Source organism: Panthera onca, chromosome E1 (assembly GCF_046562875.1).
Source record: "Panthera onca isolate mPanOnc1 chromosome E1, mPanOnc1 haplotype 2, whole genome shotgun sequence".
Classification (NCBI taxonomy): domain Eukaryota; kingdom Metazoa; phylum Chordata; class Mammalia; order Carnivora; family Felidae; genus Panthera; species Panthera onca.
This window is the reverse complement of record NC_138352.1, coordinates 1,766,309-1,792,140: the sequence shown is the minus strand read 5'-3', so window position 1 is coordinate 1,792,140 and position 25,832 is coordinate 1,766,309. Positions and strand designations below refer to the sequence as shown.

The window sequence follows — 25,832 nt, the reverse complement described above, 5'->3', positions numbered from 1 at the left end:
TTGCTTAGATGGTCTGTTTTTTTAACCATAAAAACTAAAAAGACTGCTCCTTTCTATAATTTAAGTTTGGGAAGTGGGGAGATCAGAAGGCCCTCCTTAAAATGGTCTATTTATATTGCAAGAAGTAAAATGAGTTTAAATTTATAATTTTAGGCAAAATTGCATCAAGGCTTTTTGTGAGTACCTCATCAGGTGAGTCATTTAATAGCCTGGTAGCAGAATGGTAAAGTGAGATTAAGGTAGGAAATAACCAACTGTGTAGCCCCACCCTCAAAGTGCTTCATGTGAGAGCAACATGGAGGACTTTATTCCTTTGTAAAATTTCATCATTTGAAAAGCTCCAAATAACTTGCTGTTTCAGAATAGATTATATTTTTGCTCTTGGCTCTACTGTGAATTAACTGAAATGGTGATTAAAGCTAAAAACTTTACACCTTGTAAGACGTTTGGCTAAGAGCTAAGTTTCAGTTCGTGTAGATTGTAGTCTTCAGGCTTGCTGGGGCTCTACGCTAGTTACATGGGAAATCATGAATATCTTTCCAATAATTCAGGGAATTCTAAAGACTTCAGACTGGAGGGTCTATTCATAAACAAAAATCTCGTTGAAGTTAATAGTTAACCAAGAGGAGGCAACATAACCAAAAGCACAGTGACCATTGTACAAGTCTTCTTAGGGTCAACCTGGGTTTTTATTTCTAGAAAGGTCAAGGGAGGGGTGGTGGTTTTCGATACAATTTTGGCTCACCAACCTTTCTAATACTACATTTCAATTATGACTAGAAATAGGTCTGAATGTCTTCCCAGACAGTCTGGTATTTATGTTCCTTTTTGTCAGGAGAGGAGAGGTCTTAATGAGACTTCATTTAAATTTTGATTATTAAACTGAGGCTTTAATTGGTGTCAATGCCTTATCTCTAAAATGTAAAACTTAACTAGAATTTGCTTGGGGTGGGGGATGGGGATTGGTATTTTTAGGACTAATAACATTGAAAACTGATTCAGCCTGTCTAGTAACTGAACAGTTTTCAATAGCATGGTTAGTCAAATTCATTATGACTTTTAACTTAAAAAGCTTTTGGGGTAGGTTGGAGTATTTATTACATATTTTACTGTTTAATGTCTAACGGCCTTTTAATTTGTAAACATTTATTGAAATGATTGTGGGGCTGTGGAAAACATTTACCTATTTACCTTTGAAGTAAGTTTTAAGACAGTCCACTTTTTAGCATGTGTGTTGTGTCCAGCCTGTGGTTGTCTGAACTAATAAATGTGATTTTTCTCCCCGTTCTCGCTTTTATTTATTTGTGTATAGGCCTCTTCCCTGGTGTTTCCTGATTGGAAAACACGTTGATAGAGCCCAGCTTTGCAGTTCTTGTAATAGAATTACAAGCAATACACAATACGGTCTTAAAGCTTTTTACAAACTAATGAACATGTGCTTGTATGGAATGATTTTCTGAGCCTGATAAATTTTAACTATTGTTAGGTTAATTCAACTGCCTCAGCCGTTGTACCCTCCTTTCACAAACTGCCCTTTGGTGTAGTACAGTGAAATCCAGTTGCTTGTGTCTTACAAGGCTACCCTAACTGCTTTAAGGGAGGCTTAGAAATTGGGAGTTGGGGGCTTTGGGAAGCAACAATTTTCCTCAGTGGGCTGAGGCACCTTTCCACCATTTGGGCAATTCTAAAGGCTCTAAGTGTGAAAATGAAAATTGTGAGGTCTTAAGTGCCTGGTAGGTAATCCTGGTTTGGTTTTGAGACCGGTAATCACGCATTACGCTTTGATGGACCTGTGGAAGGATCCTCTAGTGGGAAAACTTGCCTCTACCACTGATTATCAGTGTGTCTCCACATTCACCTGGAGGATTTGTTTAAAAGGTCACAGGGCTCCTTTTCCAAAAGTGTTCCCAGGGGGTGCAGGCACTGCTGGCCGAGGACTCCCTTTTGAGAACCACTCCCAAAATGTGAAAGATCCATACCCTTCCCTGTCGCACAACCCCAACCCCAGAGAGCAGAGAACCTCTTTGTGGGTAGGTAGGTACCATGGCAACATTTACAAGGAGTTGCAACTAAAGGTTGTGTCTGTAATCTATAAAGGGCTCAGACTTTAAAAGAGGTAACGGTTATTTACGCAAACACCTGAGATTGAAAAGGTGTATTTAAATGGCGATTTGGCGAACTCAAGTATTTCGATGTGATTTGCAAAACACTTGAGAAGCAAAGCGGACTTGGTACAGCACGATAGTGAAAAGTAGACGAGGATGATCTTTATCGGTGCTAATGATGGCTAAAAAGTAGGGGCCGAACTTGGTTGAGGCGAGAAACGGTACCGGGTCTGCGCCGGCCATAGCTACTGGCCTAGGCCTGCAACCGCTACAACCGAAACACGGGCGCGCTTCCGTGGGCGTGGCCAGCCGGGCGTCCGCGCACTTCCGTCGCGCCTGCGCAGTTGGCTCCTGGGCTCACGTTTGTGGCCGTTTCCCGGGACCAGCCAGCTAATAGGATACTGCTGTTTAACTCCCGTGGGCGATGCGTTCTGGTGCTGCAGTCAGGGCCTGCCAGAAAGTCTGCAGGTGCCTATTGTCTGGGTTTGGAGGTCGAGTGGATGGGGGGCCGCCTGAGCCTTTGACGGAAGGGAGTAGCTCCTTCGGAGTGCCCCTGCGGTCGCAAGCGGAGCTGCCCCGGGGGAGCGAGCCGACCGAAGTCCCCGAGTCCGGTGAGGGGAGCGAGGAGCTGCTAGAGATCTGTCAGAGAAGGCATTTCTTCAGCGGCAGCAGGCGGCAGCTTAGCCGACATTCTCTTCTGAGCGGGTGCCACCCCGGCTTTGGCCCCTTGGGCATAGAGTTGCGGAAGAACCTGGCGGCAGAATGGTGGTCCTCCGTGGTGGTGTTAAGGGAGCAGGTCTTCCCCGTAGACGCCCTCCACCATGAGCCAGGCCCTTTGCTGCCCGGGGACAGTACCTTTAGGTTAGTTTCAGCAGCAACTCTACGCGAACTCTTGCAAGACAAAGAGCTGAGTAAGGAACAGCTAGTAGCATTTCTTGACAACTTACTAAAAACTTCTGGGAAACTACGGGAGAACCTTCTTCACGGTATGCTTCACGATTTCATGCTTCAAAATAGATGGGGTGGAAAGGCAGTCTTGGTAGATTTCGCGAATTGCAACAGGCCCTGTATTCACGTGGGAAGGAAATTATCTGGTTCTCATCTTTTTGATGTAGTTGGGTATATTCACTTCCTACCATGGAGAAAACTGGTCCATTTGACTGGACAACACTAGAGTTCAATTGAGCAGCTCCAGAATTCGGGCCTAAATTAAATGATGTGAGTCATTTGTTCGACGTTACTAAAACGTTTGTACATACTTTGTTATCTTTAATTTTACACACAATAGACTAATCAAAAGCTTATTTTTCTAGAGCAAAATGAAAATCCCCCTCCCCCAATTTTTTCTTACAGAAAACTGGTCTACAGTTGTTTGAAGTGCCCCTTAAGTGATTTTTGAGTCAGTTAAAAAAATAATAGTACTAATCAAGCTTTATAAATAATTCTTGAGTGAATACACAGAAATTTGTAGGTCACAATTTGCCCTTGGAGTCAAATAGAACATGATAGCAGAGATTCTGAAAAAAGTAAAAAAAAAAAAAATAATAAAATAACAAAAAATAACGGTTCTTTACAGGACAGACTTGCAGCCACAGCTTCTCATCTTTGCAAAATGCTATCCTTGCTATTTTAATTAAGTGGCACTATAAAGTAACTTAAAATAACCCAATGTCCATGGTTGTCTGAAAATTAGTACCCATATTTTAAAGATTTCCCTAATAAAACAAACTGGTGAGTATTTGTGACAGTTCTCATTTGTGCTACTTTAATTATTCCATGTCTTTTTTCTGGGGGAGTTAAATCACTACTTGTTACTATGTCCAAAACACATCAATGTTTTCTTCCCTATTAGAAAATGAAACTTAGCTCGCTTAGATGCCCATTCATCAAAACATCTTTTGATATATCACACCTTTTCTTTAGCAAATTTAAAACCACTTATTTGCAGAATCCTTTAATTGACTGGTGTTTTTAGCTTAGACTTACCCAGTTTGCTACTTTCTATTCCCAAGGTCCTTGCTTTCTTTATTTCATGTCTGGACAACTTTGGTAGCCTCTACTTATGAATAGCTTTTTAAAATTCTCAGCCATTATGTTTCTGGATATTGTTATTGTCTTTTATGTTTTTGTTTCCAGATATTGCTATTGTTAATTGTCTCTTTCTTCTGTCCTTCTGTGACAAATTACACGTGTTAAACCTTTTCCCCCATCTTGTCATCAGCTTTCTTGAACACAATCACATTTTAAAGTCTGTGTCTAATGACCGAGATGTATCTGTTTCTAGTGTCTGTATCTCCGGCTTTTGGTCATTGGACTTTTCTCCTGATATTCTCTGTAATTTGTGTATAAGTTGGAGAGAGAAATTGAGATATTGGTGGTGTTTTCTTCTTCCTGGGAGGATTTACTTTTGCTTTTGGCAGGCAGCTATCGTGGGAGCATATCTTCTTAATGCAGTTCAAGATTGAGTTTATTGGAGGCTGGTCTTAAGTGTTTTCATCTTTGCTCCTACACTATAGCTCTTTGAATGTCCCTCATGAAAGGCTGGAGTGTTTACCTTGGCACTTCCTCCTTCAGGAGCCCGGAACTACAATTTTTGTACTTTCCAGTCCCATAACTTGTCAGGAAGTTCTCAGCATTTCAGCTTCTCAGCTCTGCTACTTGAGCATTAGAAAAGCAACAATCACTGTTGGGTTCACCTCTCTGCTCTATCCTTCTCTCCATGTTTTGGACCCACAAGTCTTTACTGCCTTGATAGTCTTTAAACAGATTTTTTTTTTTTAATTTTTTCTTAATGTTTATTTATTTTTGAGAGAGGCAGAGACAGAATGTGAGTGGGTTATGAGCAGAGAGAGAGGGAGACACAGAAGCAGGCTCCAGGCTCTTGAGCTGTCAGCACAGAGCCCGACGCAGGGCTCGAACTCACGAGCCGTGAGATCATGACCCGAGCCGAAGTCGGATGCTCAACCGACTGAGCCACCCAGGCGCCCCCCAGCTTTTCTTATCAGCAGGCTAGTGTACTATTATCAGAAGTGGAAATTTCAAGTAATTTGAACACAATGCTGTCATTTAGTGGGATGCCATCTCAGTGCATAAAGAACCACAAAGAACTCTTGAATTTAGATTTATTCCAAATAGAAATGTTGGAAATAGAATTCTGAAGCTGTTTCATATATGTTAGATGATAAAGCAAGTAGATGGATAGGTTAAGGTTATTAGGAACCAAGATTTTCGCTGTAAGAAAAAAGAGATACAAATATAATATAAAAGATACAAATATAAAAGAAGGCAAGGATAAACTTTGTAATGTTAAATTTGAATCAGCAATATTATATTAATATTAGTATGACCTCATAATTTTGAAAAACATTTCTTAACTTTCTTCATTTTGAAAGGACCTAGAAGTGATGACAATAGCAATAAACACAACTAGTACCCAGACTTTGATTTTTAAAATGAACCAGTGCTTGGAGAAATGGCTAATCCCAGATCTGGGGCAGGGAAAGTACAAAGTGAGTTTGAGACATTTTATGGTGCTAGAAAGCAAAGAATTACTTGAAGACTAGTAGAGTTATATCACAAGGACACAGATAATGGCTTGAAGGAGAATCCAGGTGAATATTAATTAGTAATAGTAATAGATTATAACACATTAAAAATAGAAATTTATAGTGTTAATCAAAAAAGAAATAGTTGAGACTGCCGGTAGGGGAAAGGGATGGAAAAACATTGTTTTTACAGAAGCTATGAAATAAATGTAGAAGGAAAGACAGAAAAGTCACCTTTTAATGATTTTGCAATCCCCAGTATAATGATTCAAGCAGGATCATGAATGGATTCTAAAATGTTGGGTGGAAGTTTGTTGAGCAGGATGTTGTTGGGGAATGGATATTACTACCTGATCAGGTAATCAAATTTGGTTTCATTAATATGGGATAATCTGAAATTATGTTCCTCCTGTTAAAATGCAAGAAGACCTACATATCAACTATGTAGTATTTAGTTCTGTTAAAAATGATTTACCCCAATTAATGAAACAATTAGCCAGATCTTGAGTATGACTGTCCTGGACTCCAGTCAAGTCAATGTCATTAAAAGCAAAGTTAGAGAAGGAGGGAGGAGCAAGGGGACATGTTCTAGATTAAAATAGATTAAAGAGACCTGGTAAAAATGCAGAGCAGGAACCACAGCAATAAATGACATTTTGGGTGACAATTGGAGAAAATAAAATATTGACCATGTGTTAGATGAAATTGTGGTATTACGATTAATTTTATGGTGCAGTAATGATAGAGAATAATTTCAGGAGCCACATGCTGAAATGTTTCGGGGTGAATAAGAAAACGTGGCAGAATGTTGACAGTTGGTGTGTCTAGCTGAAGAGTTTACAGATATTTATTGTACTATACTTTCAACTTTCTTATTGATTTGAAAATCAAGAAGTTGTGGGGAAACCCCCTAAAACTAAGTGGTAATCAATTAAGATCTGCCTTAATAGTTCCATGCTACTTGTACCGCTTTGCTGGCATTATTATATTGTTAACTTGTTTATAAACTAACCCTTATGACTTGGGGATATGGAATAGATTGATATGATGATGAATTTATCTTTTGACAGGTGCGTTGGAGCACTATGTTAATTGCCTGGATCTGGTAAACAGGAGGCTGCCTTATGGCCTTGCTCAGATTGGAGTGTGTTTTCATCCTGTTTCTGATACTAAGCAGACACCTGATGGTGTTAAAAGGTACAAAAAAATAACAAATGACATGGCCTTGTATTTAAGTAGTCAAGAACCAGTCACTCTCCCTTTGATCCAGATAGATTATGTAATTTCCAAGTAAGTAACTCTGATATTTCTGATATCCAAAGAATCGGTGAGAAGACTGAGGCTTCACTGGTTTGGTTTACTTCAGCAAGAACTGCAGGCCAGTGGCTTGATTTCTGGTTACGTCATCGACTCCTGTGGTGGAGAAAGGTACCGTTAATTTAATAGTTAATAGGTAGAGTGTCTTAGTGTGTCAGAGATGATATTTCTCTACGATAAAATATTTTATTTGGTGTAGCTACGTTATGCTTGTAAGAGCTATAACGAATAGATAAATGCAAGTAAAACCTCTTTGTAATGATTTTCATTGTCGCATATAAAAAGTTTCTTTGGTAAAGATACCTGTTGATGTCTGTCTTGCTCAGAAGCTTTTGTTGAGTAAGCATTTGCATTCGAGATAGAGTTCAAGTCCCTCACTTGGCATTCCTGGCTGCTGTAGAGTTTGACCCTTGCACACCCTACAGCCCCAACTTTTGTACCCTGCCTCCATGAACTCTGTATTTGTCAAAATGGTTCTGTAATTTATAATTAAGTTTTAGTACCTGCTGAAGGGAAAACAGTTGAAGTAAGCATGTGTGGCTCACCATTGTCTTATCTCTCTCCAATTCTTAAAATCCCAAACACCCACTAAACTGAGTGGAATAATTACAAATAATCACACTCTTCACAAAGGATAAGAATGGTGAGTATACACTTTCTTCTTTACCCCACTTAGTTTACGGTCACCTTCCCCTCTTACTAACTGACCTCAGAAAGGTTACATAGCTCCAACAGTTTTTCTCTGTAGTTCTTTCAAACTAAAAACAATATTTTTAGCAATATATTCACTCATTTAACTAAACTTCATAATTTTTATTTGGAATCTGACCAATTTCATTCAGTTCCTGCATAGAAAGTCTCAGGCAGCTTTCCTTTTTTTTTTTTTTTTTTAATGTTTATTTTAACTTATTTTGAGAGAGTGAGAGCACAGGGGAGGGGCAGAGAGAGGGGGTGAGAGAATCCCAAGCAGGCTCTGCTCTCTCAATGCAGAGCCCAATGCAGGGCTCAAAACCACACAAACCATGAGATCATGACCTGAGCTGAAATCAAAAGTTGACACTTACCTGACTGAGCCACCCAGGTGCCCCACAACTTTTCTTATTTAAAAATTTTTTTTTTTTAAGAGACAGAGCATGAGTGGGGGAGGGGGAGGGGCAGGGGCAGGGACACAATATGAAGCAGGCTGTAGGCTCTGAGCTGTCAGCACAGAGCTGGACACAGGGTTAGAACTCAGGAACTGCGGGATGATGACCTGAGCCGAAGTTGGACGCTTAACTGATTGAGCCGCCCAGGCGCCCCTCAACTTTACTTTTTAACATTTATTTTAACAAGTTAATAAAACAAGTTTCTTTTCTAGTTTGCCAAGAGTCCATCTAACTTCAGCAGCAGTGATTGTCAGGACGAAGAGGGACGAAAAGGAAATAAACTTTACTACAATTTTCCATGGGGAAAGGAGCCAATCGAGACCCTGTGGAATCTAGGAGACCATGAACTTTTAAACATGTGTCCTGGAAATGAGTCTCAATTACACGTATGTTTTATATTAAGCTCCTATATATTTTTTACCCAGGTTCTCTAACTGATCTTTTTTTTTTAAGTTTATTGATTTATTTTGAGACAGAGACAGAATGCAAGCAGGGAAGGGGCAGAGAGGGAGGGAAAGAGAGAGAATCCCAAGCAGGCTCCGCACTGTCAGCACAGAGCCCGATGTGGGGCTGGAACTAACAAACCATGAGATCATGACCTGAGCCAAAATCAAGAGTCAGCCAGCTTAACAACGAGCCACCTAGGCACCCCTAACTGATCGCTTCTGAAACCATTTGAGAATAAATTGTAGACATGGGGCCCCATGACCTCTTAATACTACAGTATATATGTCTGAAATGCAAGGACACTCACCTACTTAACCACAACACAGCTGTCGAAATCTGGAATGTAATGATAATCTAATTATTACCATCCAATCCACTTAATCCTTCAAATGTTGTCCTAATGATGTCCTTCATAGGTCCAATATCCAATCTAGGATTTCATGTAGTTGTCATGTCTCTTTAGTTTCCTTCAAATGAACAGTTCCTTTTATCTTTGATGACCTTGACATTATTTTTAAAGATTTTATTTTTAAGTAATTGCTACACCCAATGTGGGCTTGAAATTACAGCCAAGAGATTAAGAGTCGCATGCTCTACTGACCGAGCCAGTCAGATGCCCCATGACTTTGACATTTTTGAAGAGTATATGTCTTTGTAGTTACTTTGTAGAATGTCCCTCAATTTGAATTTCTCTCATGTTTCCTTATGATTTATGTGTTTTTGCTAGGAATACCACAGAAATGGTGCTGCCCTCTCAGTGTATCATATCACAAGGCAAATGATAATCAGATTTTTTACTGTGGATGTTAACTTTTATCTCTTGGTTGCAATCGTGCTACCAGGTTTCTCCAATATGAAGTTGACAAATACTTTGTACTTAGTAATTAATGAGCAATTAATATGTCTTTTGTGGGCAGACAGTTTAAGACTATGTCAATAACCTGTTTCTCACCGCATTTTGACCTACCAGTTGGAGCATGTGTTGATGTTTCTTGTGTAAATCAGTGGTTACTATGAGGGTTGCTAAATGGTGTCATTTATTATAATTATTAATTGTATTGCTCTATTAGATTTGTTTTTCAACAGTATACTGTGGGGTAGAGTTTTCTCCCCCTTTCTGTAAATATGGACTTACCCATTCCAGTTTCTCTCAGAGGGTTATAATCTGTTACTAGCATTATTTATTTTGATGCTGAAATTGCCCTAGACTTGGCCAGGGTCCTTTTGACATACCTCTATCATTCTCTGAGCATTTCCTTACTTTTTGTAGCAACAAGTTGTTCCAGGATCATCTTGTTTCTTGGCCTAGCTGTGGAGTCAGCCATTTCTCCAAGGAACCTTAATTCTTATTAGAGGAAAATGTATTTAAAAACTGAGATTTTGCTACAAGATGTACTCCTTGCAAGTGGGTATCATTGCTTCTGGGCCCTTTCTGTGGACCCAGCTAAGAAATATTTGTAGGCGATTCTGTACATACATGTTTACACACTCACCTCTATATTTGTGTCTGTATTTACCTGGTAAAAACTAGGAGTGCACACCAGTTCTTCAAGTTCTAGTCTAGTGTCACAGGGTTTATTCTAGCTTCACCTCTTTCCAAATTTATAATTCTCTTCTCTGACAGTGAGAAACCTGGCTCCCAGTATCTTCAGTTACTGATTTTTCATTTCTTGTATGTAACCAAAGTCCCTACCATTGTTATACAAAGATCAGCCCTGATACATCCCTCTTCCCACCCCATCAGACACTCTAGGTGAGTGTTTGAAGCAGGGGAAGGAACAAGGAAGAAAGACTAAAGAACTTGACTGTAGATATACTGTTGCCCGCTCCCTTTACAACCCCCATCACTAGGTGCTCTGGTGAGAATATAGAGAAGGAGGATTAGTTAGAAAGCCTGGCTTTGGGCCTCAGTGTCCCCTTCTTTACCAGTCACACTGGCTAGAAGTTGGGCCCTGGATCTCTCCCAGTTGGATACACTAGCCAGCTGACCAAAAACTGAGCCCTGGCCACAGAAGAAAGGTGCTTCATTTACATCCTAAAAGGAACAAAGTTTTCAAAATTTAAACAGGTGATATAGTTTTCTTAGAGAAGGAACCTTGCTTTTCCATCACACAGGGTTCTTTATAAATGTCTATAATATTTTTCAAGGTACCCATGGATACAAAGTTTTAGAAGCCACATGGATGGATAGAATTGTGGCTGAGCCCTCTTATATGCTGACCCAGTCTTTCATTTAATTTTTTTAAAGTTTATTTATTTTGAGGAGGGGAGGGGCAGAGAGAAAGAGAATCCCAAGCAGACTTTGCATTGTCAGCACAGAGCCTGATATGGGGCTTGATCTATGAGATCATGACCTGAGCAGAAATCAAGGCTGGGATGCTCAACAGACTGAGCCAGCCAGGCACGCCCATGCTGACCCTTTCTTTAAGTTTATTTATTTTGAGAAAGAGAGGGCGGTGGGGGTTGAGAAGGGGCAGAGAAAGAGGGAGCGAGAAAGAATCCCATGCAGGCTCTGCACTGTCAGCACAGAACCTGACGTGGGGCTTGAACCCACAAACCATGAGATCATGACCTGAGCTGAAACCAAGAGTCAGATGCTTAACCGACTGAGGCACCCAAATGCCTCTATGCTGACCCATTTTTGAGCTGTTGCAGATTTGAATGTTTAGATTTTCTGATTGGCAACGGGTGGAGTTTTTATGTGCTATTTGGTGACTAATAGAGTCTTCTCGTTGTTGAATATTTTCCCATAGCACCAACACCATCACATTTCATTTGGGGATATTCAGCACTCTTATGAAACCTGGTTAGCATAGTCATAGTTAAATAATCATTATTATAGTTAAAAACCAATCAGTCTTGTGACTAGGAATTTAATGTTTTTAGGTCTTTTTTTTTTTTTTTTTTTTTTTTTTTAAACGTAATCGCTACACCTAGTACGGGGCTTGAACTCAGATCAAGGGTGGCATGCTCTTCTGACTGAGGCAGCCAGGGCCCCAGTCTTATCACTAGAAATTTGAAGGTAATCTCTTTGTTATGGCTATTAGTCTCTTAATTTTTGTTCATTTTTTCACTATCTCCATGAAAAATTTTCCATACTCACCGTTAAATTGTTGCCCTTCCATTTCCATGGTTCTCAAAATTGCTCATCATTAGTTGAACATGTTATAAAATAATAAGTAGAATTTCTGCTATTTAGTATGTTTTTTTGAAAGGCTTCTTGGGCTATTTGGTGTTTGTTTTTAGTAAATTTTACAGTTAACATCTAAGTACATTCTTGGAGGGATTTTTTTTTTGAGAATGGTGAAGTAGATCAGCAACGTCTGAAGAACAAAGTGAGTATAGAAAGAAGTTTATTCTGGATGGTATAAGAAATCAGATATTCTAGCTAAGAAGAGTTACCATTGGATACCTTGGCATCCTTGGATATCCAGTTATCAAAGAATTAGAAAACATTACCTGCATCTGGTTGGCTCAGTCAGTAGAGCATGTGACTCTTGATCTCGGGGTTGTGAGTTTAAGTCCCACGTTGGGTATAGAGATTACTTAAAATCTTTGGGGCATCTGGGTGGCTCAGTTGGTTGAGCGTCTGACTTCAGCTCAGGTCATGATCTGGCAGTTTGTGAGTTCAAGCCCCCTGTCGAGCTCTGTGCTGACAGCTCAGAGCCAGGACCCTGCTTCGGATTCTGTGTTTCCCTCTTTCTCTGCTCCTCCTCGGCTTGCTCTCTGTCTCTCACTCTCTCTCAAAAATAAATAAACTTTAAAAAATAACAATAAAAATAAAATCTTCATTAAAAAAGGAAAACATTAAAGCCTTCCTAATACTTAAGCACAATTTAGTCTTTTTTTAATTCAAATGGCACCACAGAAGCTTGCAGTGCCTCAAGAGTTATATTAAGTATCATATCTATAAATGTGTACAAGATGTCAATTAATAGAGTTATAATAGAATCCCAGATTTCAGGAAGTTTACTGCCTTTTGAGAACAAATTTACATTAATCTTTACGGTACCATATGCCATAAAAATGGGTTTAAAATGTCAGTACATATATGTATTAGTGAAAACTATGCTTGATCATGGATAGTAGAAGTTGAGATTGACAAATTTTTTAAGTATCAGAATTACATGAATGTTCAGATGACAGTGATAACAGTAAAAAAAAGAATGAAGGTAGAACTGTTTATATGCAGAACCTTTTTAATTTTTAGAATTGACATTTTAAAAATTTTGAGATGGTTGTTTATCAGCTTAAAAGGAAGGAAAGAGGGGTACCTGGCTGGCTCAGTTGGTTAAGCGTCCGACTTCAGCTCAGGTCATGATCTCACAGTTCGTTGGTTCAAGGTCCACATTGGGCTCTGTGCTGACAGCTCAGAGCCTGGAGCCTGCTTTGGATTCTGTGTCTCCCTCTCTTTCTGCCCCTCCGCTGCTCATGCTCTGTCTCTCTGTCTCTCTGTCTCTCAAAAACAAATAAACATTAAAAAAATTTTTTTTAATAAAAGGAAGGAAATAATTGGTCTCTTATCAGTATCTGATTTATATCCTGCATTATGGTATATTTTACATTCTTAATTGTAGCCTTAAAGTAATAACCCCAATGCAGGTTTTCAAAAGATGTTTGCTTCTTATAAGAACTTTACATTTACATAGATTATACTCCCTATCCCTAAGTGTACCAATTGTTTTTTTCTCTAAGGGCCCTTCTGAACTTTATTGTAATATTATAATCTGTATTATAACACTCATGTAGGGAGCACTGGAAAAGTAGTGATGTTGGGGTCCCACTCTTGTCCAGGTAGTTGAGAACCTCTGGGAGTGGGGCCCAACACAATACCTTTACATTTTATTCATTTATTTATTTTTAATGGGGTTTGTTTGTTTTTTGTTTTTGTTTTTGTTTTTGTTTTTTGAGAGAAAAACAGAACAGAGGAGCTGAAGCAGGCTCTGTGCTGCCAGCAGCAAGCCCTTTTGGGGCTAGAACTCACAAACTGTGAGATCATGACCTCAGCCGAAGTCAGATGTTCAACCGAGTCACCCAGGTGCCCCAAAACCTTTTACATTTTATAATTCAGGGCAGTTTTATGGGGCCCCTGGATGGCTCAGTTTTGAGCCCCACATTGGGCTCTGTGCTGACAGCTTAGAGCCTGGAGCCTGCTTCAGATTCTGTGTCTCCCCCCGCCCCCCCCCCCCCCCAGCCTGCTGCCCCTGTCCTGCTCATGCTCTGTTTCTCAAAAATAAATAAACATTAAAAAAAAATTTTTTTTTAATTCAAGACAGTTCTAATACATAGTCAATTGAGACTTAATGATCTAATCTAAATCCTAATCTCCCTGAAAGCAGGAAATGTGTCATAACCATCTTTGTGGGTCCAGTGACTAGTATAGGCCTGGCCCAGAGTAGATACTTTCTTAAATGAATTTGTAAGTTTGTGTTCTGATTCTCTAAGTCTATAGTTTTAAGAGATAGCTCTGCTAAGTGATACTTTATTTTTGTTCTACTTTTCTATGAAGGGCCGAGATGGACGAAAAAATGTGGTTCCTTACGTTTTATCTGTTAGTGGAAATCTAGACCGAGGCATGCTGGCTTATCTCTACGATTCTTTCCAGCTAACAGAGAGCTCCTTTACAAGAAAGAAGAATCTTCATAGAAAGGTGCTTTTAATATTTCAGAGATAAACTTGGGAAACTAGAAGCATATGTTTTTTTCACTCATGTTATTAGTATACTTGGTTTCTAACACAAACTGTGAATAATAAATTTCTTTTAGTGCAAGTTATTTTACTGTTTTTCAGATTTTTAGAATCTGGCCACAGGAATAATAAGCAGGTTCTCACAGAATAGAACAAGGCATTCCTATTGGGTAATCCCAGAGGCATTTCTGTTTGATCCTGGCAGACAGGGAGACAGAAATCTCTGATTCTTAGCTCCTGAGCCTTTCCCTCAGGTGGCTTCCATTTGTATCAGAGTGTTAAGTAGGATTATGTCACACTAGTAAGACTTGTGGTATTGACCTTACTGCTTCTAGTCCCCAAGTGGCTATTGAGTAGATCATAAGAGCTAGCTATGGGCCTGGATAAAGGACATTTTTAAGGGCTCAAAATCAAGAGAGAGGAGGAAAGAAAGTAAATGACTAATGGAGCAAGATTTTGGAAGAAACATGAGGAGTCAAGGCAGGATCAAGAACACAAGTGGGAGGGATTGGTCTTGAAAAGGAATTATTTGAAAAAGCAGGGAGGAGAGAAATGATTGTATAGATAGAAATAGGCTACCAGGGCTGGTTAGCCTTTGAAGGAAGTTTTCCTCATACCCTCTATTTTCTTAGGGAATTAGAAGGCAGGATTATTAACTTAAACTGGGGAGGAGTACGGTTTAATTGGCAAGAATTTAGAGTATTCATATCCCCCTTGAATGCAAAAGGGAGCTGCCCCAAATCAATTTCAACATGTTGGGTACTCAGCTGGGACTGGAAACTGAATTTGTCCTACCACGCTGCAGAGCTAAGTGATTTATTATGCAGTGTTCATTTAGCCTGATAGGCCCCTAAAGTTGGATTATAGAATTAATTGTTCGGGGGCTGGGATTTATAGGATGTATAGCAAACAAGGGGGATCCGTTCCTTCTCTCATATCCCACATCCAAACCGTCAGCAAAAACCATCGGACTCTGTCTTCAAAATATATCCTGTGTCTGACCATTTCTTACCACCAACTGCTTCCGCTCTGATCTAAGCCACCACCATCCCCTCCCTCTGGCACTGAATGACCCTTTTCAAAGGTACGTGTTACTTTGCCCGGCTGCTCAGAATATTCCGCTAAACTCCTCCGCTCACTCAGATGAAAAGGCAAAGCCTCCCAAGTGTTTCACAAAACCCTTCGCTTTTGACCTCACACGCCTGCTCCAGCAGCACAGACCTCCTTGCTGTTCCTGGGACATGCAGGTCACGCTTCCATTTGGCTGGGATGCGCCTCCTCCAGGACCCACTTGCACCTCTCAAGTCTGCCCCAGTGTCACCTCAGAGAGAAGAACTTCTCTTACTACCTTATTTAAAATTGCAGCGGTGCCTGGGTGGCTCAGTCAGTTAAGCACCCGACCTTTGATTCTGGCTCAGGTCGTGATCTCCCACGTCACAGTTCGTGAGTTTGAGCCCCATGTTGGGCTCTCTGCTCATGACGTGGAGCCGGCTTGGGATTCTGTCCCCCTCTCTCTCTGCCCCTTCTCCGCTCATGTGCGTGCACCCTCGCAAAAAAAAAAAATAAAGTTAAACTAAAAAAAATTGCAAACAGCCTCTCCAAACCACCACTCACCAGCACTTCCTGTCTCCTCCCATACCACCTTCAAATATATGATTTACTTGTTTATTATCTGTTTATCCCCTCCATGAGGGGCAGGGAGTTTTGTCCCCAGTACGTAGAACTGTTTCTGGCACTAAGTAGCTGTTCAATATTTGTTGAGTGGATGGATGAATAAGAAAAGTGGTAAGTTTTGGCAAAAGAGAGTCCAAACAATAAGCCACATGGCTCTGGCTGGGTAGGGAAGGCAGTGATGCCAGGAAGGGGCATTTTGATTGAGGGAAAATAGAGTTGTCAGAAAATGGGAGAGTAGCAAGTGAGCTTATTTCTGCAGAACGTTTAAGTGGGGAAGTCAATGAGCACCTGGATATAGCCAGCTAAGTACATCATTACATGATTTTTTTCTGACCTCAGCTAGCTTCCGTTTTCATACAAGATTTTACTGTTTAAGAAGCTCTATGTTTGTTAGTGCTTGTGTTATGTTTAAACAAGGTGTGCTGTCCTTTCCCCCCCCCCCCCCCCTCTTTAAATTGCTTTTAGGTACTTAAACTTCACCCTTGTTTAGCCCCTGTTAAGGTTGCTTTGGATGTGGGAAGAGGCCCAACAGTGGAATTAAGACAGGTGGGTTAAATGAGTTTTAATGTCATGATTTTAATTATTACCATTATTTCAAACAAATGGGTAGCTTGCCATTTAAAATTTTTGATTTGTTTGATTTTTTAAATTAATATTTTTTTATTTGAGAGAGAGAGAGGAAGTGGGGTAGAGGGGCAGTGGGAGACAGAGAATTCCAAGCCCTGGGGATAGATACCATGACCCTGGGATCGTGACCTAAACTGAAATCCAGAATTGGACACTCAGCTGACTGAGCCACCCAGGCATCCCTCATTGGCTTCTTAAAAAATTTAATTAAATGGCTATGGATAAATTCTATGGTTAATTATGGATAATTGGAACTATAGTATATAAAAGAAGCTGCATACAGTTCAGTGGATTTTACTGTTAAGTCATGCTTAGTGATAGTTGCATTTTTTAAATGAGTGTGCATAGTTTTGGTAATCCAAATATTTGTACAGATGTCTAGTGAGTTATTTCTTGCCTACTTACAATTTTAACGTAACACTTTTGATACCTGTTGATATAAACACAAGTTCTAGATCTGTAATCTTGTTTTGGTTTCTCTAATCTATCTAGCCTAATGAAATACTCTTGAGAAAAGCCAGGAGGGTGGTTTTAGTTTCTTTTAAGACCCCCCTTTACAGTGATGCTGGGTCCTGGGTGACTCAGACCCATCTAGCAACTGAGTGAGGACCCTAGCAAGATTCACCCAGCTTTTTTCTTCAGGGTCCTGTGGAGAGGTCTTGGGGGGAGGGGCAGGTAGTGCACACAGAGAAAAGGAAGGTAATGGTTTAACTTCCACTTTTCCCCCTGGGGTCATGGCGGACTCCCCAGCACCCTTGTAGGTAGAAGTTCCTTGGGGTTTTTTGCTTGAAGGACAAAAAAGAACTCTGCTCCTTAAATATTTGTCATTGTAATTGCAGGCCTTGTTTTGTTTTAGTTTTCTTTACGTGTAAGAATATAATAGTATTGTGTCCCGTGGGTGTTTTTAATTTACCAAAAGGGAGCATGTTGTATATCTTACTCTGTTTCTAACTTTTTTCCCTCAGCAGTATGACAGAAGTTTCTGGGCTATGCAAGAGTTTTTTGCCGGTTATATACATGAAGATGGGATTACTGGATAAAATGGATATGAATCCTTAATTTCACTATGTCAGTGAGATTGTCTCCATATCGGCTGCATGGTGTATTTGTATTCTCACTCATGGTGTGGGGATTGTCATTATCCCATGTCTTCAGCACCTAATCATGCTTAGAGCCATTTCTCTTCTACCTTCCAAAAGAGCAAAAATTTTTTAAGTTTATATATAGCGGGGGGTGGGGGGCAGAGAGAGAGGGAGAGAGAGAATCCCAAGCAGGCTCTGCACTGTCAGCACAGAGCCTGATGTGGGGACTGATGCCACGAACCACGAGATCATGACCTGAGCCGAAATCAAGAGTCGAACATCCAACCTAATGAGCCAGCCAGGTGCCCCAAAAGAGCAAATTGTTTGCTGTCAACCACTAACCTGTTAAAATCCACAATTATGTTTACCTTTCTCTGTTAACTTCTTACTTCGATTTATTAATATTTATATTCTCACCTATCCCCAAAATATCAAGTACCTTAACACCCACCTACTTAGTTACGGTCTTTCCCTCGGAACTTGTTAGAAATGCAGATTCTTGGTCTTCGCGGCAGAGCTGCTGAATCAGAAACTCTGGTGATGCAACATGTGTTTGACAAACCCTCCAGGGGATTCTAATGCTAGCTGAAGTTTGAGAAACAGTACTGTCGCTCAGGCACTCCCTCCACACTCCCCAGTTCGAGATGGTCAACCTCCCCACCAGGGACATTTGGTGTTGTCTAGAGATAGCTTTGGTTGTCAGTTGTGGGGAGAGGAGTGCTAGAGGTATCTCGTGGAGGCCAGGGATGCTGCTAAGTATCCTGCGTCAGCATTCAGAGGGGGAGAAACCCTTCTCCAGATTGTTAAGGATGTTTAAAGTTTTTGCTCTGTTTTGCTTCACCATTGCTTGTTAAGAAAACTGTTTATTATGTAAATTATGTAATATTACCCCTTACTACTTCTGTATTTCCAGTCAGGCTTTTGTGTACAGCGTCCCACCAAAATCAGTCATTCTGTCCTGGAAACGTTTTCTTTAGTTGGCTTCAGGAACACTGTTGTCCCCGTTTTCATCATGTTCGTCTGACTACTTCTCCCTTGTTTCCTCTCTGCCTGACATGGTTGTACAACCCTGGGGCTCAGTGCCCTGCTCTCAGATGAGTTCACAGCACAGCGCTTTGGACTGTTTTTTCTCCAACAGAATCTGCTTTGGTTTTGTTAGTGTTTTGAATGATAACGATGATGACAAAAATTCTTGTATTTGGTATAAAATTTTCTCTCAGAGAATATTTGCATTTAGTATTCAGCTTTGCAGTGCTTAATTTCTTCATTTCCAGAGGAAGTATGCAGCTTATAAGTATATAGTATGTGAATTGTGAACACTATTATCACATAACTAAAAGAATTTATGCCCATTTTAAACACTGGAAAAGGTGATTAGTGGTTTCATGAAAACAGGGTAATCATCCTAGTTACTTTTACTTCCTTCATATTTGAATTTTATGTATTTTTTCTCAGGTTTGTCAAGGACTATTTAGTGAATTACTAGAAAATGGTATTTCTGTGTGGCCTGGTTATTTGGAAACTGTGCACTCCTCACTGGAACAACTTTATTCAAAGTAAGAATTGTCTTTTTTTTTTTTTTTTCCCAACATTTATTTATTTTTGAGAGAGTGAGAGAAAGAGAGAGAGAAACAGAGCGTGAGCAGGGGAGGGGCAGAGAGAGAGGGAAACACAGAATCTGAAGCAGGCTTCAGGCTCTGAGCTGTCAGCACAGAGGCCAACATGGGGCTCAGACTCATAAACTGCTAGATCATGACCAGAGCCAAAGTTGCACGCTTAACCAACTGAGCCACCCATGCACCCCAAGAATTGTTTGTGTTCAGAGTTTTTGATCCTGTGATGTTTCTTTATGAGTAACAGAAATCTCTTCTAAATATCCTTCTAAATATCTATCTATTTATATCTACATAAAATTATTCCTAACTCTCCCATTTATAGAACCATGTGCCCCTAGTTAATTGCTATAGCAGGAACAGTATTCATCAGGTATATCTGAGCACATACTATGTGCAGCTTTAAGACTTAATGTCATGGACTGTGTGTACCCGAGTTTATCATTTTATCAAGGATGCATTTATGTGTATTAGACACATTTATTGAATTAGGACTGAGGGAACATGAGTGGAGTGCCTTTTCCTTGCTTGTGTTGTGGTTCATTCTGAGGCTGAGTGGAAGATAATTCCATCCCAGACAAAGGACAGAGGACTAGTTTCAGTGATCAGCACCTCTGTTCACCCAGTTGATCCAGACACATTCCTGGATTTATCGTCCTTAACTCTTTCCTCTTCCTTACTTTTCACCTCCAGTTCATCACTACATGCCAGCCTGCTTCCTGAATAGTATCTTGGACCCATCTCTCGATCCTTAGTTCACTGCCCAAGTTAAAGTCAACAGTGTCTTCTGGCTGGTTCTTGCAGTAATCTCCTGATCTTTTTTTTTTTTTTTTTTTTAATTTTTTTATGTTTATTTTTTGAGAGAGAGAGCATGAGTTGGGGAGGGGCAGAGAGAGAGGGAGACACAGAATCCAAAGCAGGCTCTAGGCTCTGAGCTATTGGCACAGAGCCTGACACAGGGCTTGAACTCACAAACCACAAGATCATGACCTGAGCTCAAGTCGGACCCTTAACTCAGGCGCCCCTCCTGATTGATCTTCTGTCTCTAGTCTTACCCCCTGCTATTTCATTAACTTCTCTTTTTCAAATAATCCATTCTTCCCTCCTTTGGGTTTATTTTGTTATCTTAATAACTTTTTGTGTTGACTGTCTTTTGGGTGAAAAGTTGGGAAGCTTTATGTTTTTCTCTTCAGTTCTCTAGCAACTTGTTAAAATACGCCTTTCAGATGATGTCAGAGGAAAAACAGGTTTCTATAGATAAAGCAAGTAATGGTTTCACTGTATGTAAAACTGAAAGGTGCCGCTTGAACCTGCCAGTCCTGTGAGTTCTAAAATCTTATCCTTTGTGTCATTAGAGGATAATTGAATATTATCAAGTTACAGTTGTTTTTGAATGGTAAAGCCCAAGAGCTTTTTAATGGAACATTTATTAAGCACACTTACTATATTTTGGGCACTTTGATAACAGCAATAAACAAGACAGAAAAGATTCCTGTTCTTATGAAGCCTATATTGGAGTGGGACAAAGTAGACAGTAAACAAGTAAATAGATAAATAGGATAATTGCTGATGGAATTCTAGAAAGAAAACAATGAGGTAGTGTAACTGGGTAAGCAGAAAGAAGGCCAGTGCGAATATATTCAGTTATTGCTGAACTAGAAACTATAAGTTAGCATACTAAGTTCTGTATTAAGCAAGCATGGTTTGGGTATAATGTATTGTACTCAAGATCTTTGTTACAGTAGTATCATAAGAGAATTTAGTCTAAAGTAATTTTTCTTGAATTGTATCCAAGTACCAGAAGGCTATAGTTATTCTGAGGTTCCTCCATAATTTCGCCCCAGATGATGTGTTGAGGTACCAGTGTTTATTTCTCAAATTTTAGTTTTTTATGACTTTCCATCTATTACAATAATTCAGAGAAACTTTATGAAAAGTTTACTTTGAATACAATTTGGAAACTTTGAAAAAGTTTTTTGGTCTACCTTTCAAGCCCTGCCTTTGAGTTTTGTGACTCTGGAAAGTGACTGGGTTCTAAAGTAATTAAAGCTGGTAGTATGGCGAATTTACAATTTAATTTGTGCTCATGTGTTTTGTTTGACTACTTTTTCCCTCAGATATGATGAAATGAGTATTCTCTTCACAGTTTTGATTACTGAAGCTACTTTGGAGAATGGGTTAATACATCTGAGAAGTAGAGACACCACGATGAAGGAAATGATGCATATATCCAAAGTAAAAGACTTTTTAATCAAGTATATATCATCAGCTAAGAATGTATAGATTTTAATATTTATATAATAAATATTCTTCCTTCCTAATTTGATTGTCTTCTATTAACTTAGATTTGTTTTTAGCACCTTTACACTTATGAAGTAGACATTTTCAGTGCTTTTTGAAAATTCAGTTTGTATTCCTTATATATCTTGATGTATTCCATTCTATCAGAAATATGTTCAGCTACAAGAAACAAAAATCCCACTATATTGGGTGCCCCTAGTTGGCTCAGCTGGAAGAGCATGTGACTCTCGAATCTCAGGATTGTGAGTTCAAGACCCTACAATGGGTGTAGAGATTCCTTGAAAATCAAATCTTAAAAAAAAAAAAAACCCAACATATTGGATTAAGCAAATTGTAGTTTGTTTTTCTCGTAACAAGAAGTCCAAGGGGTGGACTGTCCAGAGCTGGTATAATTATTTCAATTATACTTGGGGACCCAGGCTCTTGATATCTTTCTATTCTACCATCTTTAGTATTTTGGTTTTTATTTTTGTACTTGCTGCTACATGCTCATAAGGTGACTCCCGTCTAGGCTTCTTGTCCACATTCCAGTTAGGAAGAAAGTCAAGGAAACAAGAGCTAACCAGCCAAAACTCTTTCCTTTTTTTTTCAAAAAAATTTTTTAATGTTTATTTATTTTTGAGACAGAGACAGAGCATGAACGGGGGAGGGTCAGAGAGAGGGAGACACAGAATCAGAAGCAGGCTCCAGGCTCCAAGCTGTCAGCACAGAGCCCGATGCAGGGCTCGAACTCACAGACCGTGAGATTGTGACCTGAGCCAAGGTCGGACGCTCAACCGACAGCCACCCAGGTGCCCCAACTCTTTCCTTTTTAATTGGGAAAGTAAAAGCTTTTCCAGGCATCCCAATTAGAAGACTTATTTACATTTCATTGGTCAGAACTGGGTCACCTGGTCACTCGTAGGCCAGTCACTGTCTGAGGGGATGAGAATATCATGATTAATTTGGATCAAACACAGTTTATTCTTTGGGGCTTTAGTAGTGTCTTCTCTCTGAAATGGGTTCTACTATCAGGAAAGAAGGAGTCTTTCTAGAATCTGCCACATGTATATTGTCAAATACTGAAGATTAACGTAAAACTAAACTTTCAAAAATTAGCACATTTATTTTTAAAACGCAAAATAAAATGTTAGATGGCATAATCTAGTGTTACAGTGTATTTTGTGTCTGCTTCTCATAGATAAAAGAAATCTTTAGACTTTTGTGTGCTGATTATGTTTGTGTTAATTATGCTGTCATTACTCGCTTGGCAAAAATTCCAAATATATGGACAATAGTGTAATTGACTCCAAATACTATGGCCCAGCACCAGCAACCATCAGCCTGTGAACATCTTGCTTCCTCCCCCTAACACCACCTTTCCATTCCAGTTTGAAGCAGATTATGGGTATCATTTCGTCTGTAAGGATTTCAGTTAAGTATCTTGTTAACCGTTATCCCACCTAAAAACATTAATACTAGATGATATGAAGGAATTATTGACAATTTCCTTGGGAGTCTGATGATGGTATTATGGCTTTTTTTTTTTTTTTTTAACATCCTTATCTGAAAGAGACACATACTTAAATATTTTTGAGTGAAATTATACAATATCTGAAACATGCCTTAAAATTCTCCAGTTTAAAAAAAAGTGGTGGAATATAGATAAAAAAAATATCTCTGAGTTGTTGGAGGTGGGTGATGGGTACATGGAGGTTCATTGTAATGCTTTTCTATTTTTGCATATGTTTGAGAATTTTCATAATAAAAAGTTTTTAAAAACAAATTTTTTTTTTTTTTTTTTTTTTTTTTTAATGTTTATTTATCCTTGAGAGAGAGCAGGAGAGGAGCAGAGAGAGAGGGAGACAGAGAAGCCAAAGCAGGCTCTGGGCTATCAGTGCAGAATACGATGCAGGGCTTGAACTCAGGAACTGTGAGACCATGACCTGAGCCCAAGTTGGATACTTAACTGCCTGAGCCACCCAGGCACCCCAAAACCAATTCTTTAATGTCAAATATCCACTTGATTTTCAATTGTCTCATAATTTCATAAAATTGAAGTTGATTGTTAGGTCTTTTAGTCTCTCTTATCCCATAAATTTGAGCTCTCTGTTTTTCCTTTTTTAAGAAATTGGGCTGCTTATTTTACAGGCTTTGTCACTGTTTGGACCGTGCTTATTGCATCCCCATGAGGGTTTAACCTGTTCTTCTCTATATATAATTCCTGTAGAGTGGAAGTTGAATCCAGAGGCTTGATCAGTTTCAAGTTTAATATGGGGGTGGGGGCGGGGGCGGGGAGACAAGATTTTTCCTAGGTTGTGTTCTCCCATCAGGAGGCAGTTAGGTCTGGTGGTTTCTCTTTTGGGGATGCTAGCAATCAATCGTTGATCAATGCTTAGGTCAGTCAGTTCATTAGAGGTGGCAAAATGGTGATATTCTGATTTTCTTACATCTTCATTCATTAGTTAGAATACTTCTGTAAGGAAAAACATCTCTTACTTGCTTAGAGGTATGAGAGAGGTAGGATAAATGCTGATTCATCCCCTTTAAAGTTGTTCCTTTTGATGTTCAAATTGTCCTATCTTTAGCCAGTGGGAGCTTCTTCAAGTTGGCCTGGAGTCCTTTTGACATAACTTTAGTAGTGTTTGATAGCTTCCTTGGTATCTAATGTCTGATCTAGAAATTGTATATTTCAGAGTTTCTCCAAGAAACCCTGGTTCCTTTTAATGGAAAACAGTATTTGGATGCTGTACTCTGGGTACTAGGGGTACTGATAGTTAGAAAGTAGACTTTGTGTCTAGGCCTTTTCAGTGTTCACGACTAGCGTGTGTGTGTGTGTGTGTTTGCGTGTTTGTGTATGTATATGTTTTAATCAGCTTTGTTGAGATATAATTTATCTTCAATAAATTTACCTATTTTAAATGTACAAATTAGGCGTTTTAGGTAAATGGGTAACTACTACCAGAGTGACAATATAGAACATTTCCATCACACCAAAAAAGTCCCCTCTTGCCCTTTAGGACTGCAGGGGTTTTACTTAATCTCTTTTATCAGACATTTGTATTCCCATTCCAAAATCCCAGTTCTCAGGACTATTGAGGGTGATGATAAAATTAGAAAGCCACATCTCACAACTGCTCATTTGTTTTATTTTACCTTAATTACATCAGTCTCAGAATTGCAATACCAATATGACCCCTGTACGTCTACTTAAAAGTTTAAATTTCGTTTTTTGCAATTTGGGGTTCAATACTTAGTTTTAATATAACTAAGAATTTTTTAAGTTTTAAAACATTTTTCTAAAGCTCTCCGTTGTACTGCCAGGTCCCTTTATTTAGGTACCTTTTCCTTTTAGGGGCCTCAGCCTTCACAGGAGATTGTATTCCTGGTTTGACTGCTAAGGCATCTGCACTGATGGGCAACATAGAATGTTTACACTGCAGGTGAGGTAAGTAATATTTATGGAGGTTTTTCCAGATCACAGATGTCCAGCTGGAGTTCTACATCAGAATCCCCTGTGGAGCTTTTAAAAACCTGAATATATTTGAGCCCTATTCTTTCTGATAACAATCTCTGACCGTTGGGCCCACACAAGTATATTTTTAAAACCTACAGGTGATTTCTGATGCTCACTGCAGCAGCAGTTCCCATTAAATCTGTCCGACAGCTGCACACTTGCATGGTATTGTTTTGATGTATTTTCCCTCCAATCCAATTATTTTTAATACATTTGTTTTTACCAAATACCCTTCTCACGTATTACACCACACCAATATCTATTGAAAGATGTTACTAAGAAATAGTCCTGTGAACTCATTGTTGATTTAGCCATAAGAGTGTTTTTGGAGGCATTTGTTTGCTGTTATACCACATCATCCTGTAAGGAAACATGGGAGAAATTTCTCTCAGATAATTGTGCTTCTCCTGAAGACTGGCCTGCTATTGTATGTGTTCTCTATTTATTCATCTTGTTCATTCAAAAAGGCTTTCTGAGCACCTGAGTCCCAGGGACTGTAAGTGTTAAGGACGTAGTGGTGAACAACACAGACAAGTCCCTTCCAGGGGTGGGCAGGTGGGGACAGATGCTAAGCAGGAGGCACATGGACAATTTCAGATAGTGATAGTGTTGTAGGTAATAGAACAGGATGATGTGCCAAATCGTGGCTGGGTAGTGTGTTTTGCATAGGTTGTCAGGGAAGCTCTGAGAACCTGACCTTCAAATTGAGGCTGAATGATACAAAGGGGTCAGGTATGTGAAGATCTGGGGCGGTGGGACTAGCAAGAGCCAAGGCCCTTACGAGGGAAAAGG

At 39.5% G+C, this 25,832-nt stretch overlaps 1 protein-coding gene across 8 annotated transcripts; it reads left to right on the top strand.

Annotated features, from left to right (window-relative positions):
* The first annotated feature begins 64 nt into the window (after positions 1 to 64).
* POLG2 (DNA polymerase gamma 2, accessory subunit) lies at positions 65 to 24,971 on the top strand. Of its 8 annotated transcripts, XM_060645670.3 has the most exons (9): positions 65 to 3,091; positions 6,721 to 6,847; positions 6,973 to 7,078; positions 8,325 to 8,498; positions 14,069 to 14,209; positions 16,387 to 16,467; positions 19,086 to 19,186; positions 21,361 to 21,478; positions 24,879 to 24,971. In XM_060645670.3, the coding sequence occupies exons 1-9, from the start codon at positions 2,530 to 2,532 to the stop codon at positions 24,915 to 24,917; spliced, it is 1,449 nt and encodes a 482-aa protein (XP_060501653.2). In that variant the 5' UTR covers positions 65 to 2,529; the 3' UTR covers positions 24,918 to 24,971. The 8 variants fall into 8 exon arrangements, with proteins under 8 accessions (XP_060501653.2, XP_060501655.2, XP_060501658.1 ...); XM_060645672.3 differs by lacking the exon at positions 24,879 to 24,971 and having other exon boundaries at positions 16,423 to 16,467; positions 21,361 to 21,564; XM_060645675.3 differs by lacking the exon at positions 24,879 to 24,971 and having other exon boundaries at positions 21,390 to 21,564.
* The last annotated feature ends 861 nt before the right edge of the window (positions 24,972 to 25,832 follow it).

What these genes read in the sequence shown, in the direction of transcription:
- POLG2 (XM_060645667.3), top strand. Translation starts at nt 2,530, where the DNA reads ATGCGTTCTGGTGCTGCAGTCAGGGCCTGCCAGAAAGTCTGCAGGTGC. An exon ending in GACTCCTGTGGTGGAGAAAG is followed by an intron (nt 7,079 to 8,324) that starts GTACCGTTAATT and finishes TTTCTTTTCTAG; the next exon opens with TTTGCCAAGAGTCCATCTAA. An exon ending in GAAATGAGTCTCAATTACAC is followed by an intron (nt 8,499 to 14,068) that starts GTATGTTTTATA and finishes TTTTCTATGAAG; the next exon opens with GGCCGAGATGGACGAAAAAA.